General features: G+C 40.3%; 1 protein-coding gene across 1 annotated transcript in view; it reads left to right on the top strand.

Annotated features, from left to right (window-relative positions):
- The window catches only part of cpeb4b (cytoplasmic polyadenylation element binding protein 4b), a 31,631-nt gene extending 16,278 nt beyond the window's left edge, over positions 1–15,353 (top strand). The window contains exons 4-10 of the mRNA XM_061085369.1: positions 1,565–1,615; positions 7,252–7,422; positions 7,646–7,735; positions 8,108–8,226; positions 8,340–8,454; positions 9,337–9,518; positions 10,586–15,353. Of these exons, the coding sequence (XP_060941352.1) occupies positions 1,565–1,615; positions 7,252–7,422; positions 7,646–7,735; positions 8,108–8,226; positions 8,340–8,454; positions 9,337–9,518; positions 10,586–10,813 (956 nt within the window). The 3' untranslated portion in view covers positions 10,814–15,353. The remainder of the gene's footprint in view (positions 1–1,564; positions 1,616–7,251; positions 7,423–7,645; positions 7,736–8,107; positions 8,227–8,339; positions 8,455–9,336; positions 9,519–10,585) is intronic.
- Positions 15,354–16,300: the final 947 nt, after the last annotated feature.

Below are 16,300 nucleotides of genomic sequence, written 5' to 3'. Positions count from 1 at the left end.
ATTACAGAGGGAGATAAAGTGGTGAATTCTGCAGTGCAGTCTGAAGGAATTGAGCTTATCTTGTGTTATCTGGTTTGGGCTGGAATCTGTGATTTAAGCTTGATTAAGCCAAACGTGCCGGTAATGTCCATATTGTGATGACAGTGCGTTAATGTATGGAAATCTGCATTGTAGTACAATAGCTGATTGAGCAACGGGTGGTCCGCCCTGGTTTCTGTTCTCTGTGAGTCCCAGTTCTGTATTATGCACCACATCCACTGGTGACTGTGGGGCTCAATAGACAAGGTGTGGGGGAGGGGCCAGCAGATTTCCATGTGACTGAGGCGCTGGAATGCACCAATCACAGGGCGGTCCGTACCCGTACAACAATGGTTGTACTATTTCAGCTCTTTCATCTCATTATCCCTCTGCAGCAAGCGGGCCTTGCATAACTTCGAAGCTTGTTTGGCATCATAACATGTATTTGTGTGGGTACGTGTTTGTGTGTGTGTGTGTGTGTGTGTGCGTGTACGTTCCTGGCAAATAGCTCCATGTAAAATGTATGATTTTCGGCTCGGATGAGGAGAGAGAGGCACAGATAGGGAAATGGAGGTCGATGAGAGGGAGAGGGCTTGTTGGTGTCCCACAGATGTAGCCTCTAATGAGATTGAAGTGGAAACAACACTCGGCTCTCTGCTGCCACAGCCGAACACATTCTGCATTAGCACTTTAATACATCTCTATATAAGCCAGTTATATAAAACTCAAATCGTGTCATTTTATTTGGAGAGTGTATGACCTGTTTAAAAAAGTGCCTTTCAACAAAGTCAGTCTATTGGGACCAGGACATGAATAATCACCTAGAGCCCAACCAATTGAAAATCGGCCAATATGAGCATTTCACATACATATCAGTATATGTATATATATATGTATAAAAGTGAATATATTATATACAGTTATAATAAAGGGCTTTGGTTTGATAGTTTTTTCTTTGTCTTTATAGTTATTTATATTAATGTTTAAGGTTAAACTGTAAAATATCTAGATTCAATTGTTTTTACGTTATACAGGCTTTATACTGACACTATGCCTGGCTTTATATGGACTATTTGGTATTTTTAACCTAGTTGCCAACTTATCAGTATCTGAATTTTTTGCATCCTGATGGTATTGGCATCGGTCCCCTCAAAATCCATAATGGTCAGGCTCTATTAACAAGGTCACAACCTTTTTCCCATTTGGGAGCAGGCTAATTTAAAGTATTACTGGTTCCATGCCTCTGACTGTTGACCTTTGATTAATGTGATTTTCATTTTGTGATTTGTTTCATCACAATCATGATTCTGTTGAAAATACAGATGGACTCGATATAAAAACAAAAAGTGTCTGCATTTCTCCCACACAGAAATAGATATTATAGAATAAGGTTTCAGCATTAAAAGTTTCTTACGTAAAAAGGAGTGAAGTCAAAACTTCCCTAAAATAGCTTTAAGGCTGGTTATTCTGTAAAAACTAATGCATCACATTTATTCATGTGTTGGCTCCGTCATCTTAAATATTTGTGCTCTGTCTCCCTGTGCAGGTCGTCTTGGGTTCCCTCATCCAGGCGGAGACAACCCTCTGCCCCTCAATGGTGCGTATGGTGACCTACTCACGTGGCCATTGACCTTATAAATTAAAATCATAAATTGTGGGAAAACTTTGATAGCTTATTGTACAAATTAAATTAAAATGATCAGAAAATATTTTTGAACAAAGGTTAAGCAGTGTCTGACTTCCGTGCCGAGGCCCTTTTATGAATGTCTACATATAATGAAATCGCAGTTTTTCACATTTGCGTAATAAAAAAACCACAAGCATCAGCAGTGATGACCTTTCCCTTTGTTTTGTAATGTTTGTTGTGTCCTTCCCTTTCATTTTACTTCTGATATTGCTTAGTCCCTGGAAGGAAAGAGTAGATGGGGAGAGGATGTAGTGATTTTTGCAAATGAGTTTGAGGATTTTAGGGGCAGTAGGTTGGATTGAGGGAATAGAACATGAAAGAAGAATGGCCTCAGCATGGGACTCACTGTGTGTGCACTAAAACCGTCCATAATGTAAATACCATGTTGTTTTTGTTTTGGGAGACATTTGCCTTCATTTGATAGACACAGTACAGAAGCAGACAATAAGTATTTAGGAGAGGATGATGATTCAAACCAGGGATGTGGTTTGAATTTGGTCTGCATCTTGGACCACTGTGCTGCTGTAAATCCCTTAGTTATATATTTTTTTGATGGTCTCCACAGAGGAGGCTATGTTTTCCCTTGTCAGCTTGTTTGTTCTTGGTTGGTTGGTTTGTCAGCAGGATTACACAAAACCCACTTGACCAGATTTCCATGAAACTTGTTGGCAGGATGGGTCTTAGGCCAAGAAAAAAAGTCATTCTATTTTGGGACAGATCCGGACAAAGTGGTGAAATCAGGACATTTTTTATCACTTGCTTTAACAAGTGACTTTTCTTTGGGACATTTCACTGATTTCCCAGGGAATAGTTCATGGATTTTGGTTGAATAAATCAGGAACAAATTCACAATCCAATTGAATTTTGCTATATGCCATCCTAGTAGTGAAGGTATTCTGTCCTTTGTGTTTTACTTTTGAATACAATCATCCGTGCCTCTGTTAATGCAAAATTTTATGATATACAGCCCATTGAATTTGTGATAACTCACTCTTTCAAGTTTTTCCTCATATGGCCAGGTTGCACTGAGCAAAAAAGCCTCTTAAATCGCATATAAATATCTCTGCCTCTCTGAAATGATTGGAAAAAACATTTGCCAAATCCCCTTGACATGTGCTGCGGTTTCCACAAACAGCAGTTTAATATTCAGCTACCTCCACCGTGCCCTTGCGCAATCTCATTCCCTTTATCGTTGTGTAATTGTGTTGTTGTCGCTTCTGCCTTCTGGTCTCGGGTCAGGATGCAAAACAGGAGAGGCCAGTAGTTTCTTCACAAGATTGCCGGGTCACATGGTGAGATCACATGGTCAGGAGCTGTCATCAAGCCCTGAAACAGATGGTGCCAGCGGATAGAGGGTTGTGCACACCACTCTATCTCTCTTCCCCTCTCTCTCTTCCTCTCCCCTTCTCTCTCTCTCTCTCGTGAGCATACACAGATTGCATTCCCCATTCTCCTGATCTCTCTTTCGCTCACTCTCATTTTCTCTCACCCCACACAGCTTTTTATCAGCTTGTTTCTTCATCTCTTCCAATCTATTTTCTCTCTCTCTCGCTCACTCGCGCACGCACACTCACACACACACGTCTTTTTATAGCACCCTCTGCTCTCCTTCAATCTGCTTTCCTGTCTCTTTCTGTCCGTCCTCTCTCTCTCTCTCTCTTTCCAGCTCTCTTTGACCTTCTCCCCCAGAGTTAATGTCCATCTGGGTTGGAAAGTCCACGGAGGGAGCTGGGGATTATTGCTTGTGTGTACTGGCCAGTTCTTCATCCTCTCCGTGTTCTTATACGCTTTCAGCTGGGTCGATGCTTTAGTCTCTGCAGCGTCCATATTATAATACGTTTCACTTCGGCCCTGTGCAAAGAGAAATGATTTCCCAGTGAGCGTATTAAGCAGATTCAGTAGAAGAAGTGATTTTCTGTGTGCGCATGTCACAGTGAACCAAACAGTGTGATGACCTGTTTTGAGGCAGAAAAAAAAGAGTCGGATTTTTGCAGGAGTCAAACAAAAAAGTGTCCGGGTTTTTGATATTGATTCAACAAAATGTTGTTGAATAAATATCTTTCTTTAACATTACAAAATAACACATAATTGATCACGATATCCATTAATCCTCCATATAGATCTTTATATTTTGACTATAGGAACTGGACAGGCGTGTAGGGTTGTTCTGCCTTGAAAGATGTATCTGCTCTACTCAGAGACATTTTAGTTCCCTACATCAGAAGGTTAGGTTTTAATCTATGTTGGTTTATTTTGTTGTTTCTTTTTAGTCTGCACAAAAGCTGTTGGACAGATTACCACAGAGCTTGGTAGAATGGCGCGGTATGATTGCCACACTCGTTTTTGAAACACATCACTCTCAGTGTACAGAAAGCTGTGCGCTAACTTCATTTTCTCCTCAGATTGAATGCTGTATAGATTTAGAAGATGCCAGGGTTCACGGCTGTTTCTCCCCCAAACGCCGCCTCTGGTTGCCATGATTACAGGGCGAGCACACAGGAGCTACCTGAGGAAAGATCAAGAATCCTAATGGCAAGCGACAGAGGCACATAGCCTCATGTACGTGGGGGTGGGCCTCACTTTGCTTGCTGCCCCTACTGCCTTCCTTGGCCACAGGGCTGCTGTTGTGTTTACTCTGCAAACAACCGAGGCTACAACGGTCAATGCTCGCTCGCTGTCATAGATGCTTTGTGTTTAGGCTTTAGGAGAACCAAACTTTAACATCAGGGATCGTGACATAACTCTTGTGCTATTACTTCTGTTGGCCTCATTAAGTTTATGGTTGAATTATTGTTTAAATATAGCAACTGAGTCTGCTGTTATCAGGGGTTGTATATATTCTCTGTTTGTGCTATTTGAAGCATTAGATGCTGTGTAGTGTCTTGGTTACACTGAAGCAGAGGGTTATTGGTTTTAATTGTTCTCAAACTGAGTGATCCGGACCAGTTTCACAGGTTTTAGCTGCTGTCCTTGTAACTGTCCCTGAGCATGTTTCTATGCATGCCTCACTTTTTCACATTTCCTCTGCAGGGCCCGACATACGTGACCTTGACTCTAAAATTCAGCAAGTCAAGCCCGTCTTACTTTAATAACTGAAATACATTTCTCATCTGCAGCTATGTTGTTTGAATATTTCTGTTGCGGATCTGAGGCATTTAGTTCATGTTGTTTTTAAGAACGGAACATACGAGTAAATGCTTTAAATTTCCCGAAGGAGTGTTTAAAAAACGTTGTTGTGGTCATTTGTTTTCTCCTCGAGAAGCCTGCCTGCTGTATGTGAGGAGTTGTGTTTTGCTGGAGTCAGGAGCGTCATGGCTATTTCTTATTTGCCGGGGTAGAGTTAAGGTTACCGTGCTATTTCTGTCAAGGTTACCAGGTTTCAGAGCCACCTGCTTCGGGGAACTCTGTTCAGGAAAGTCACAGCATCAGTATTTTTAATCTACTCGGAACTCTATTTCCTATTTAATGTATTTCAGTTCTCAGTTTCCCTTTCTAATGTTTGTATTTCAATGTCTTTTATTGTTATGAAAATGATAAATTATATTTATTATTGATACTATTTTCCTCAGCTTTGTTATACTGATCTGTCCTTTATTTTTATATATTTAATTTGATTTATATCAGTAATCTCTGTCCTTATTTGAACAGGGATTTCATGGGGTCTTAAATTTGAAAAAAATCCTAAATATGTTCATTAAATGCTAATTCTGTCACACTTATAAAACTCTGAAATGTTTTCGAGATATATATTTTGGTGGCTTACATACAGTTTGTCATGTCTCCTTTTATTCTAGTTCTTTCTCCATGATATAGATATAAGCATAGGCTACTGTAAGAAAACTACAAACAAGACCAACGTGGAACTGATAAATTATCACAGATAAATACCCTACCTGCTGTCTCTGGCCATGTTTGCAAGATAATGCAGCATATCAAGGGTTATCTTCAATTTTAGGCAATTGCAAGTATTTCCGGGACTTCAATATCACTTTATATATTTCCTTCTTGACATGGGTCTTGAAAGGGTTTTAAAAGTCTTCGATTTAACGAGTTTAAATATGCCGGGACCCCGGTGAGAGGCATGAGATAAAACTGTGGTGTTGACATGTTCAAGCTGCAAGTAATTCACTGCAATGTCCCTAAAGCAGAACCAGCACGTCATCTTTATGCTCCAGTCAGTAAAGCAACATGTTGACAGTCGCACGGGCTCATAATGATTCACAGCTGATTGGTAGAACAGAGGACAGGGAGGCAACGGATCATCCCTCAGCTGTTAGGAACCATGTGGCACTTTTATTGGAGGTAGAGTGTATAACACGTCTTTTAATAACCATCCTCTCCTTTGGTTTGTCCTTATTCCACATGCAGCCAGGAATTATAGCAGGAGACGAGGTAACATATAAGCATGGATATGTTCTGTCACTTTTTGACCATTAATCTTGACTTATTTTGTCATGTTAAAAATGTTGTGCTTTTTATGATTTCCTTGGTTACGGGCCATTGGTTTTGCTGCTCATATGAATTTTGAATGGCCCTTTGCTTTGTTATTGTACAGTGAAGTGACGTCTGTCTGCATGATTGTGTCGAGCCTTGTCACGATGGCATGAAACCATCTTTAGCATCTTTCATCTTATGAATTTGTCTTTTCTCGTTCAGTTCAAATCTGAATCTTGTCACACGCACACTTTTGCAGGATTGTTCATTCAGTGGAAGTTGTTTCCGTCACATTTAGCTGAAAGTTAATGAGGCACACACAGTGTAGTTGGTGATTTACACACACATGGCCGACTGGACACACTCACACACATCACGTACTGTAAGCTGAGGCTAACTCCCTTGCATAAATCTTTATAAAGCAGCTCAGAGTGGGTTGGTTGGGAGCAGGAACAGGCCAGGGAGGGCTTAACCTCCAACACACACACACACACACACACACACAAACATGCACACAGGCCACTGTGAAACTGTTCACACTGCCTCACTGAGAGGACTACTGTGTTTGTCCAGTTCTCCAGGGACGGCACAGTTGCTGCGGCCATGTGTGAGTCATGTCACCAAATTAAGAAACAAGACATTTAGTCAGAAAGACACATAACATGACATTCTGTGCTCTTATTATTTTTTTGTTTTTTTGATCCATGTGATTTCTTATGGTGTATATATATATATCAATTTCTCCTGTGTCTCGGCACTCGTCGAGAGGTTTCATAATAGTACATTTACAGATGTCAAAGAGTGGTAGAAATATTGATGTTGTGGTTTTAAAGCCACATGGTCCTACAGGAAATAGAAAAACTGCTGTATGTTTAAATATGGCCCAAACAACGTGCATTACAAAATACAATTTATGTGATAAATTATATTTTTGTTGAAACATCTAAAATAAATGCTTTGCCTGTTCCCCCTCCACCTATCGCTGGGTGACAACAAGTAAAATGAAACTGCGATTGCACAGGTGTCGTTGCTGCCTAGGTGTTACCATGACAACGCCGACCCCACCATTACCTCGGAAACTAAACCTCTCCTGCTCTCCCACTCTCTCTCAGGCCACTCCTCTCTCTTCCCCATGGAGGATGGATTCCCCGATGACGACCGTGGTGATCAGGGTCTCGCCGGACTCGGATCCCCACACTGCTTTCCGCATCAGAACGGCGAGCGCGTCGAACGCTACTCACGCAAGGTCTTTGTCGGAGGACTGCCCCCAGATATAGATGAAGGTAAAGTAAACTACATGGAAAGGGTTTAATTGATATGCCACATCAGTCAACATTTACAATGATTTAGAGATTGGGAGAGGACGGTACAATATATGTCATCTAAAAAAGCGTCTTACTGTAAAATGAAAAATAATCCTGAGACAGGACTTTGCCTTTAAATCTTCTTCTTTGCCTCCTTTTAAAAACGTGCCTGTGAATAAACCTTCTGTTTGCCTTATTTCAGATGAGATTACAGCCAGTTTCCGGCGTTTTGGACACCTGTTTGTGGACTGGCCCCACAAAGCTGAGAGCAAATCCTATTTTCCACCCAAAGGTTTGTGATATCATAAAACAAATGATTGTCAGAGCTTCTTCATAGTGCGCAGTACTGTCTTCAAATGATCAAGCATTACTGCACAAGTCTGTGTTGTATATTGACAGAACATCTTCCTTCATGGGAGGAAGACGGGCAGATGATAGAACATTATCGACATGTGTGCATCTGTTCAGTGTGGTTCTGTATCTGAAGCGTTTGTTAACTGGCTCTGGACTGTTTGTCTGTTTGGAAAAAGGTTATGGCTTCATTCTGTGAATGCAGAACGTTGTGATCACACACCAGTCACAGTAATCAGTGCACAGATATCATGATTCTTCTGGTCCTTGGTAGCATGAATAACCCTGCTGTATTTTTTTATTTTATCTGTAGGATATGCCTTCCTGCTGTTCCAGGATGAGAGCTCAGTGCAGGCTTTGATCGATGCCTGCATCGAGGAGGACGGCAAGCTGTACCTCTGTGTGTCCAGCCCCACCATCAAAGACAAGCCGGTTAGTGGAAACACACACACACTCACATCTCTGGCTATTTCCACTGAACTCTGTGACACTTGCGGTCATGACTTTGAATCTATTTGAACCCGTGGGCTCTGTGTGCGTGACAGGTCCAGATCCGCCCGTGGAACCTGAACGACAGCGATTTTGTCATGGATGGATCTCAGCCTCTGGACCCGAGGAAAACCATCTTTGTGGGAGGCGTCCCTCGTCCGCTCCGAGCAGGTAACCTCCACTTTCATATCTTGATCTTTTTACGCAAGTCTCCACAGAGTGTATTAACAACACATGTGTTTATAATGACAACAGGTTTGAAGAATAATGTGGATAAGGGCGGATTTCTGTGTTTTTGTTTTGTCATTAATCTGAGGCCCTAAAATGTTGTTTTGCCTTATTTTCAATCACCCTTTCCATTAATCTCTACTTTTTTAAACGTATGCAAACAGTATGTTTATACACCAATAGGCCACACAAAGTAGCCGTCCCTCACTTCTTATGCCTCATTTCCTCCCAATCTTTGAAGTGGCAGCTGTGGGCAAGATTCTTCGTCCTGTAAGACGCTGCAGTGTTGATCGGCTTGTATTCACAATAAACATTAGATCTGCAAGAAATTTGAGCTTAAAGAGTCGCTGACCTGAGCTGGTCCTAACAGGAAGCAGTCTGAGGCCGACTGAGCTGTGCATTTCATTCTTATCACGTGTAGTGGGTCTTTCCTGCTGTGTAAAGTATTTGAAATATATTGAAAAAAGAAACTGCCATTTGACCTTGTTTTTAACAAATTATCTCCCCTCACTTTGAATATTCAGCTCCTGTAAAGAAAAACACAAAAACTTAAGTAAATACATTTGTTTGAATTTCTTGCAGCCATTTTAGCAGCTGTCTTCACTGCACCACCCTCATGTCTGCCCCATCAAACAACCCTCATAATGTCCCCGTGTTTGTGTTCACTGGCTACACAAGTTTATGTGTAAGGTCTGTGTTTGTGTGCGCACATTTTAAATTTAGCCAGAAGCTTTGTTCATGCGCTTGTTATTCCCTCTGTGCGTTAAACTTGTTTTTGTGAATATTTTTGCTCATCCAGTTTTACATTTTTTTCCTCCTGTGCAGTGGAGCTGGCCATGATCATGGACCGCCTGTACGGTGGAGTTTGCTACGCTGGCATCGACACCGACCCTGAGCTGAAGTACCCCAAGGGAGCGGGGCGGGTCGCCTTCTCTAATCAGCAGAGCTACATTGCTGCTATCAGTGCTCGCTTTGTGCAGCTGCAGCATGGAGAGATCGATAAACGGGTGAGCAGAAAGAAAAGGGAGCTCAGTGTTTTTCGATCTTCCCCTTCTCAGTACCCACACTGTTTCCCCCATATTGCAAAATTTAAAGTCTCCCCCTCCCTTATTTATTTTCTATCTAAGCTATCTTCAGTTCAAGTCGGAGTGGGATGAGAATACATGAGAAGAATAGGAACACACAGAGTTGTTAGTGGCACAGAATAACTAAGATTCAGTGAAATATTTGCGAACCGTGCTGAATTTGTTCTGCAGCAACATATCCATATTTTTTCCGAAGACATTTTTGACTTGTCATAGGGGAGAAAGCAAAGCTCCAATGCAAACAACATGGAACTGAAGCTGCTGAATGGAATTCATCCATCCTTCGTTTAATTATTTACACCCGTGCTTGTCTTACATGTCAAAATGTCCTCTGTCAAAATATCCACGTACTCCGCCGCCCCCCCCGGTCTGCTGCATGTTCTGACCTTGCAGTCACACACTCAGTGCACTCAGTACACACAATATTATGTGTGTGCCCTTGCAAGCTAATGCTAACAATGACTCACGACACACTGCTGTCAACAGCCGAGGAATTAAAGTCATATGTGCAGGTGTGTTGGACATCTTACAGCGGCCTGTAACTGACACAAATATTGTTCACATTTGCATAACACGACATTGAGCGTGTTAATAAGAGAACGCTGCTTTTTCAGTTCCATAATTCATGTGCCAATGTGGTCGACTGGACGTCTTGTCACATTCTCTGGCTAATAGCAGAACACGGCTGTGGTCAGCCATGATGTCTCATAACATTTAAAGAACAATTCCAGTAGTTTTCTTTCTTGCTGGGCACAAAAAAGAAAACGTGTACTTGTTACACTTCCCAAAAAAAATGGTTTTGGAATTAGATTTTCTACCTCCAGGCAGCCATCTGTTTCATTTCCTCATTTCCTCATTTCCTCAGTTTTATTTCTGTACATGCCCTGAACAACATCTTGAGACATGGAATAGAAGAACTGCAGGATACAGAAGGCAGGGAGTGCTAGGAAAATAACATGGCTGATGAAATGACTCCCTCCCGATTGCAGGTGGAAGTGAAGCCATACGTGCTGGACGACCAGCTGTGCGACGAGTGCCAGGGAACTCGCTGCGGCGGGAAGTTTGCACCGTTCTTCTGCGCCAACGTCACCTGCCTGCAGTACTACTGCGAGTACTGCTGGGCGGCCATCCACTCGCGTGCCGGGCGGGAGTTTCACAAGCCCCTGGTGAAGGAGGGGGGCGACCGACCCCGTCACATCTCCTTCCGCTGGAACTGAGCAGACGACAGAGAGGGAGAGGCAACAGGGGAGCAGGAGGGCAGGTAGTGCAGGAGTCGCAAATCATTGTACAAATAAATGCACTTTTCTGTTGCTGGTTCCTTTTCGCTCTAATCTTCACCAAACCTGTTTTTATTTCTCATTTCTCTTTTTTAAGTTAATATATATCTATATTTTGAAGATAGAAAAGAAAAACTGGAATTATACCCGAATATGTCCAGCAAGGAAAAAAGATGTGTAACATCATTTTATTTATGCGTTTGATTTTTTGAAATATTTTTATTAGTTCTCAAAAAAAAAAAATCATATATAGGAAGGTTTGAGGTGTGAAATGGTACTCTGCTATTCAATTGGATTTTTTTTGTTTTTCTAAACTATGTATTTGATTTTGATACAAGATGTCCCGAAAAAACAAATACTCTTCATGTGACATTTGGATCTTTTGTAGCAGAGCTGTTGCTTTTTGTTTTGTATCGAGTCTCCGAAGCAGCGTCTCATTGGCTGTTTGATTTCTGAGCGGTGCGATTACGTTTTCTATTGATACAAGAGGCTCCAGAGCAAATGTGAAATGAAAAAGGTGTTGCTAAAGAAGAGTGCACTTATTTCCAGTTTTTAAGAGTGCAGATACACTTTATGAGACCCTTAGTTGTTAACCAAAGCTGAATCTTTAATTAACTTTGAAAAACACAGAGGGGCCCACTGCAGAAAAAAGAAATCGATTTGTTTTCTCTCTCCCAAATCAAAACGTTTTTAACCTCTTTTATTTTATTTTTTATTATAATTTTCCAAGTCCATACAGATGTTTTGATGTTACTTGAAAAATCGCAAAACAAAATTTTTAGCAACACATATTTGGGTTTTGATCTCCATTTTGACATGCAAAAACTAATACCTCAAACTCAGCTGCTAATGTGCCGAATACAGGTTAAGGAAGAGAACGAAAGAAGGAATGAATGAAAGAAAGAAGGCGAGCATCATCACCTGCTGCTGTTCTCCTTTCCTCACAAGCGTTAATCACAGGGAAGCGACGCAACAGGCAGTGTGACGGGACCGGTACCGTTTTGTACTCACTTGCTTCATAACCTCCTTATTTTTGTAATCAAGCCGAGGGTTGTGCGAGGGACTGAGCAGAGCATCGTACAGCATCCAGTGTATTAGGGGAATGTATGGCGTAGTGAGGCTACAGGGGAAGACAGGCTAACTGCTAGACAGATAAATCCAGCCCCACTCCCCCCTCCTCATGTCTGCCTGTGGCCTCTGCTGCTAAAGCTAGTAGCTAACAGAAGGTAGGGCCTCGTTCGTGGATCAAAACCCACTTTCTGTGTCTGCCCACCGCGGAGCTCGGATACAGATCTTTCAGGACGGAGGTTTAGGTAACTCCTCGACAGGGCCGGTCAAATGGCCGCCTTTTTATTGCAGTTTTCACGGGGGAGGGGCCGCCGCCAATCGGTAGTCGCCTTTCATTCTTTTTTCTTTTTTTATCCATTTGTGCAATTCTCCCAAGTCTTTGACAAAAAAAAAAAAACATTCTAGTGCGCATCCAACAGTCAGCTACATTTAAGGAAAGAAGCAGTTCAAACTGATTTCCAAATAGTCGGCACACATTTGAGTCATGGAGGGTTGTGGCCTTCTGGGGCGAAACCCTCGATCCCTTCTCCTGCCAAGTTAGTCCAACTCAGCATCCAGTGTTTTTGAAGCATAAATGAAGATAGTCTCTGCAGTGTGCTCTGCTACTACACACTCGTGACCCACCCAGTGTGTCGCAGGTCCAGTCGGTTGTACCCAGTGGCTTTTGGGAACCAAAGATGGCTGTGCAGTAGTGGCGTCATACTGTAGCTCATTTCTTGTCTAGATTTTTTACTCTTTATTTCCTTTTTCATTTCCTCCAGGAGGTTTTTCTTTTCACACAAACCTATTTCAAAAAAATATGTCACTTCTGCCCAGTTTTACTTCGCTGTCAAGCCCTGATGAGATCCAGCAAACCAAAGATTGGCCTTGGAACATGATATATTTATATATACACACACAGTATATATGTATTTGACGGTGCAGACAAAACCCATTAAAACACCAGAGGAAAACAACACAGGGCTTGCAGACACACACACACACACATAAGGCCTCACACTCTCCATAGCTCAAAGTGGAGGTGCACACCGGTTGGCATAAGTTCTTTTTTTATTTCAAATAGATCTGCACGTTTGGGACAATTCAACATCAAGTGCACATTCACGCAGCGAAAAGTAAAACCAATCCTCACATTCGTTTGACACGTTAGGTCACTCAGTGGCATCCTTACTAGCCGAGCATTTAAACATGGCAGGGAGTCAGTACAGAAACTTGATAATACACACTAGTGAGAATCCTCATATCGGTGTGGTGTCGTCGCACCAGTTTTGCACCCTGGACATTAGTTTTGTGGGTGTGGTGGGTGAGCATTTTAGAAGTTAAAACACTTTGTGAAGAATTTGCTGTTAAATGAGATGAAAAAAAAAGATTATTTTATACATGGCCTGCTGATTTTTGGTACAGTGTTTTCTAGCTAAATTATTTTGTCATGCACATATAAACATTTATTATGCACTACTTTTCTAAATATTTTTTCTTTTTCCAACAGTCATTTTAGGCACATTTTTCACAAATGGGGAAACTCCTTTTTGCAATACCTCAATTTTTCACATTGTGAAAGGTAGCTTTTGTACTTTTGTTACTGAGAGATCTGCATATATGGAAATGTTCATTTTAAGAAAAAAAAAAAAGTTGAGTGATTTCAATATATATTATTTTCAATTATGCTTTTTATACATTTCAGTGCTGAGGAATCTTTACAACTAAGTGCGCACTTGTGTTGATGCGACTTCAGATCTGCAGAGGAGAGACCAAAGTGTATCGCTGTCTTGGTCTTAGCTTTTCGTACGCTAGATGTTTCCAGTCAATCTGGTCAATAATGGCATGGCGAGAAATATATAAAGGAAAAAAAAAAACAAGTTGTAATTTGAAATTGATGTTAATGTCTCTAAACATGGCTATACTAGTTGGAAATGGTAACTTCTGTCTTGGTTTCCTCTCCATAGATGGAGCATAACTTATTATAAGGAGAATGCAAATTCGGTTCACGCTTAACGCGGAATCTCGTATCACAAGGATGGATGTTTGGTGTTTAGATATTTTAATATTTGAAAAAAAAAGTATATATATATATATATATTCTTGAACTTGCCAACTAGCACCTATTGTAATCCGTAGCATGCATGACAAAAAAAAAGAGAAAATGACAAGTACATGAATTAGCTATTAAAATTAATTGTTGTGGTGTGCACCAAATGTTTCTCAACTATTAAGTTGTTAAGGACACCCCACCCGATCCCACTCTCACCTCACCTCACCCTCGTCCCCACCCGACCCACTCGACCCCTGCTCCCTTTCGACACGTGTTGATCTCCTCTCCCCCCAATCGCAGACCTCTGCAGGATGCACATGACAAGAGATAAGATATAAGACGAGAAACAAGACAGAATCTCACTTTAAATCGATTTTTTTGGGAGTGCATGACTTTGAGCATCCTTATAAGAACACTGTTTAAAAGACTTGAGAACTCATCCCCGCTGTCTGTCGAGGCGATCTTATATAGACCTATCTGGAGGAAGGGGAGCTTAAAGACTTGAATGTGGTAAATGTTGCAAGTTAACTTCAAGTTGTTATGTGCAATACTTCTTTTGAACCTTTTTCCAGATAAAGACTCTTTGCAATGTAATTCTTTAATGCCATTTTTAATTGCAGACATTTAATTAAAGAAGATGTTAATATGTTTTTCACAGTCATTTTCTACTGTTATTGTAATCCTTTTCATGCTGGTGTTTGTAAAAAAGAAAAGAAATCAAACTATTTGTACTAATATAAATAATTGAAGTTATTTTTAAAACATTAAAAGGTTTTGTGCTCATTTGCTTATTTTGTTTATTTTAAGCTACTGTGATTGATTGCATTGTAATTATTAGGTCAACAATGTATTTAGCTGTTTATTGGTATATTTTTAATTGGAATGTATAATTGATTTTTATAATTTTGATCAGATTTTTGTTATATTTTTGAGGTGAAGCTTTTAATATGTTAAAGTGTCTAGTTTTTACTAATTGCTATATTGTGCTCCACAATATATGGTTCACATTTTCTGAAGGAAAATAAATATTTAAATATTTGTCTGTTGTTACTTAATGGCAAGATTTCAATAGTTTTTAACTGTGTATGGGAAGGTTGTTGTATTTATTAATAGCATTTTTTTACTTAAGATATCACCTTAATTTTTATTGTCATTTCACTTTATAAGTTCCTATTTTTGTATTTTCATTTCTAATTAAGTTATGTAATACGGATATGTCCATATTTCTAGGAGTTGGTCTGTAGAAGTGCTAGTGAAACGAAAAAGAAAAATCTAATGTTATTTAATTGTTTGCAGCCAACTATTTATAACAGTATGCATAATTTTTAAATATTTGTAATGTGAAATGTTGAATGAAATAAATCTTAACTGTGATGAAAACTTGTGCTCGTTGTGCTTTTTTCATTTTCTAACTGCGACCTTACCCAGCCCCACCTGTCTTTGTTGTAATGACGTTGTGTAATATTAATGTATGAATGAGCAGTTTAGACATTGACACAAATCTAACATATGTGCTGGAAGCTTGGGTGACGTCACGTGGTATAGAACTGCATTGTTGGTTGTAGAAGTTTCAGAAAACCTCAAAGCAACAGCCAAACAAATCATGCTTATACAAATGCCCAGGCACAGCCATATTAAACCACTAGAGGTCAGCAAAAACAAAGATGGTGGAAAGTAGTTCTCTGAAACTCAATCCACTCATTGAATAAGGCAAGTAAATCAAATCCAGTTTAAACTTTATATCCAATTAATTGATTCAGATTTTATAGTTCACTATGAATCTACTCTCTATTGTTATTACTATAATAATAGTCAGAAGAAGAAGAAAGTATCTGACCTTGCAACACGCAGTTCACATTGTAAGTTATATAAATACGTGTGCAGCCCGCTCAGTGGAGTAAGAAAATAAATCAATAACTGATAACCAGGCACGTGAGCTCTCATTCAAAGTAAGAGTGCAGACCGGGTCATGTGTTGTTGTTTTCTCCAATTCTAGGAAAAACTGAACAAACTGAGGGAGGGCTCTGTAGCACCACCACCTGGCTATATCTTGCACCGTGGAGGATATTTAATTTAGCAGTGGAGTCCACGTGAAGTATTGTATGTTCTCCCAAAGAAGATAAAGAAGAAATGCAAACATCTAAGATCCAACAGGTGGACGAACATTTGTGTTCTGACACTTTTGTTCAGACCAGGTATATTTGCCTCTAAACTATTGTTTCATATTGTTTAGATTTTAATTTTGAGGATTATGACCATATAACATCTGCACTGAGTGCGTCACATTGGCTACGATTGATTTTAACATTTCAATACTTGTTTTTAAG

This window comes from Limanda limanda, chromosome 14 (genome assembly GCF_963576545.1).
Source record: "Limanda limanda chromosome 14, fLimLim1.1, whole genome shotgun sequence".
NCBI lineage: Eukaryota > Metazoa > Chordata > Actinopteri > Pleuronectiformes > Pleuronectidae > Limanda > Limanda limanda.
This window is presented reverse-complemented; position numbering and strand designations above follow the sequence as displayed.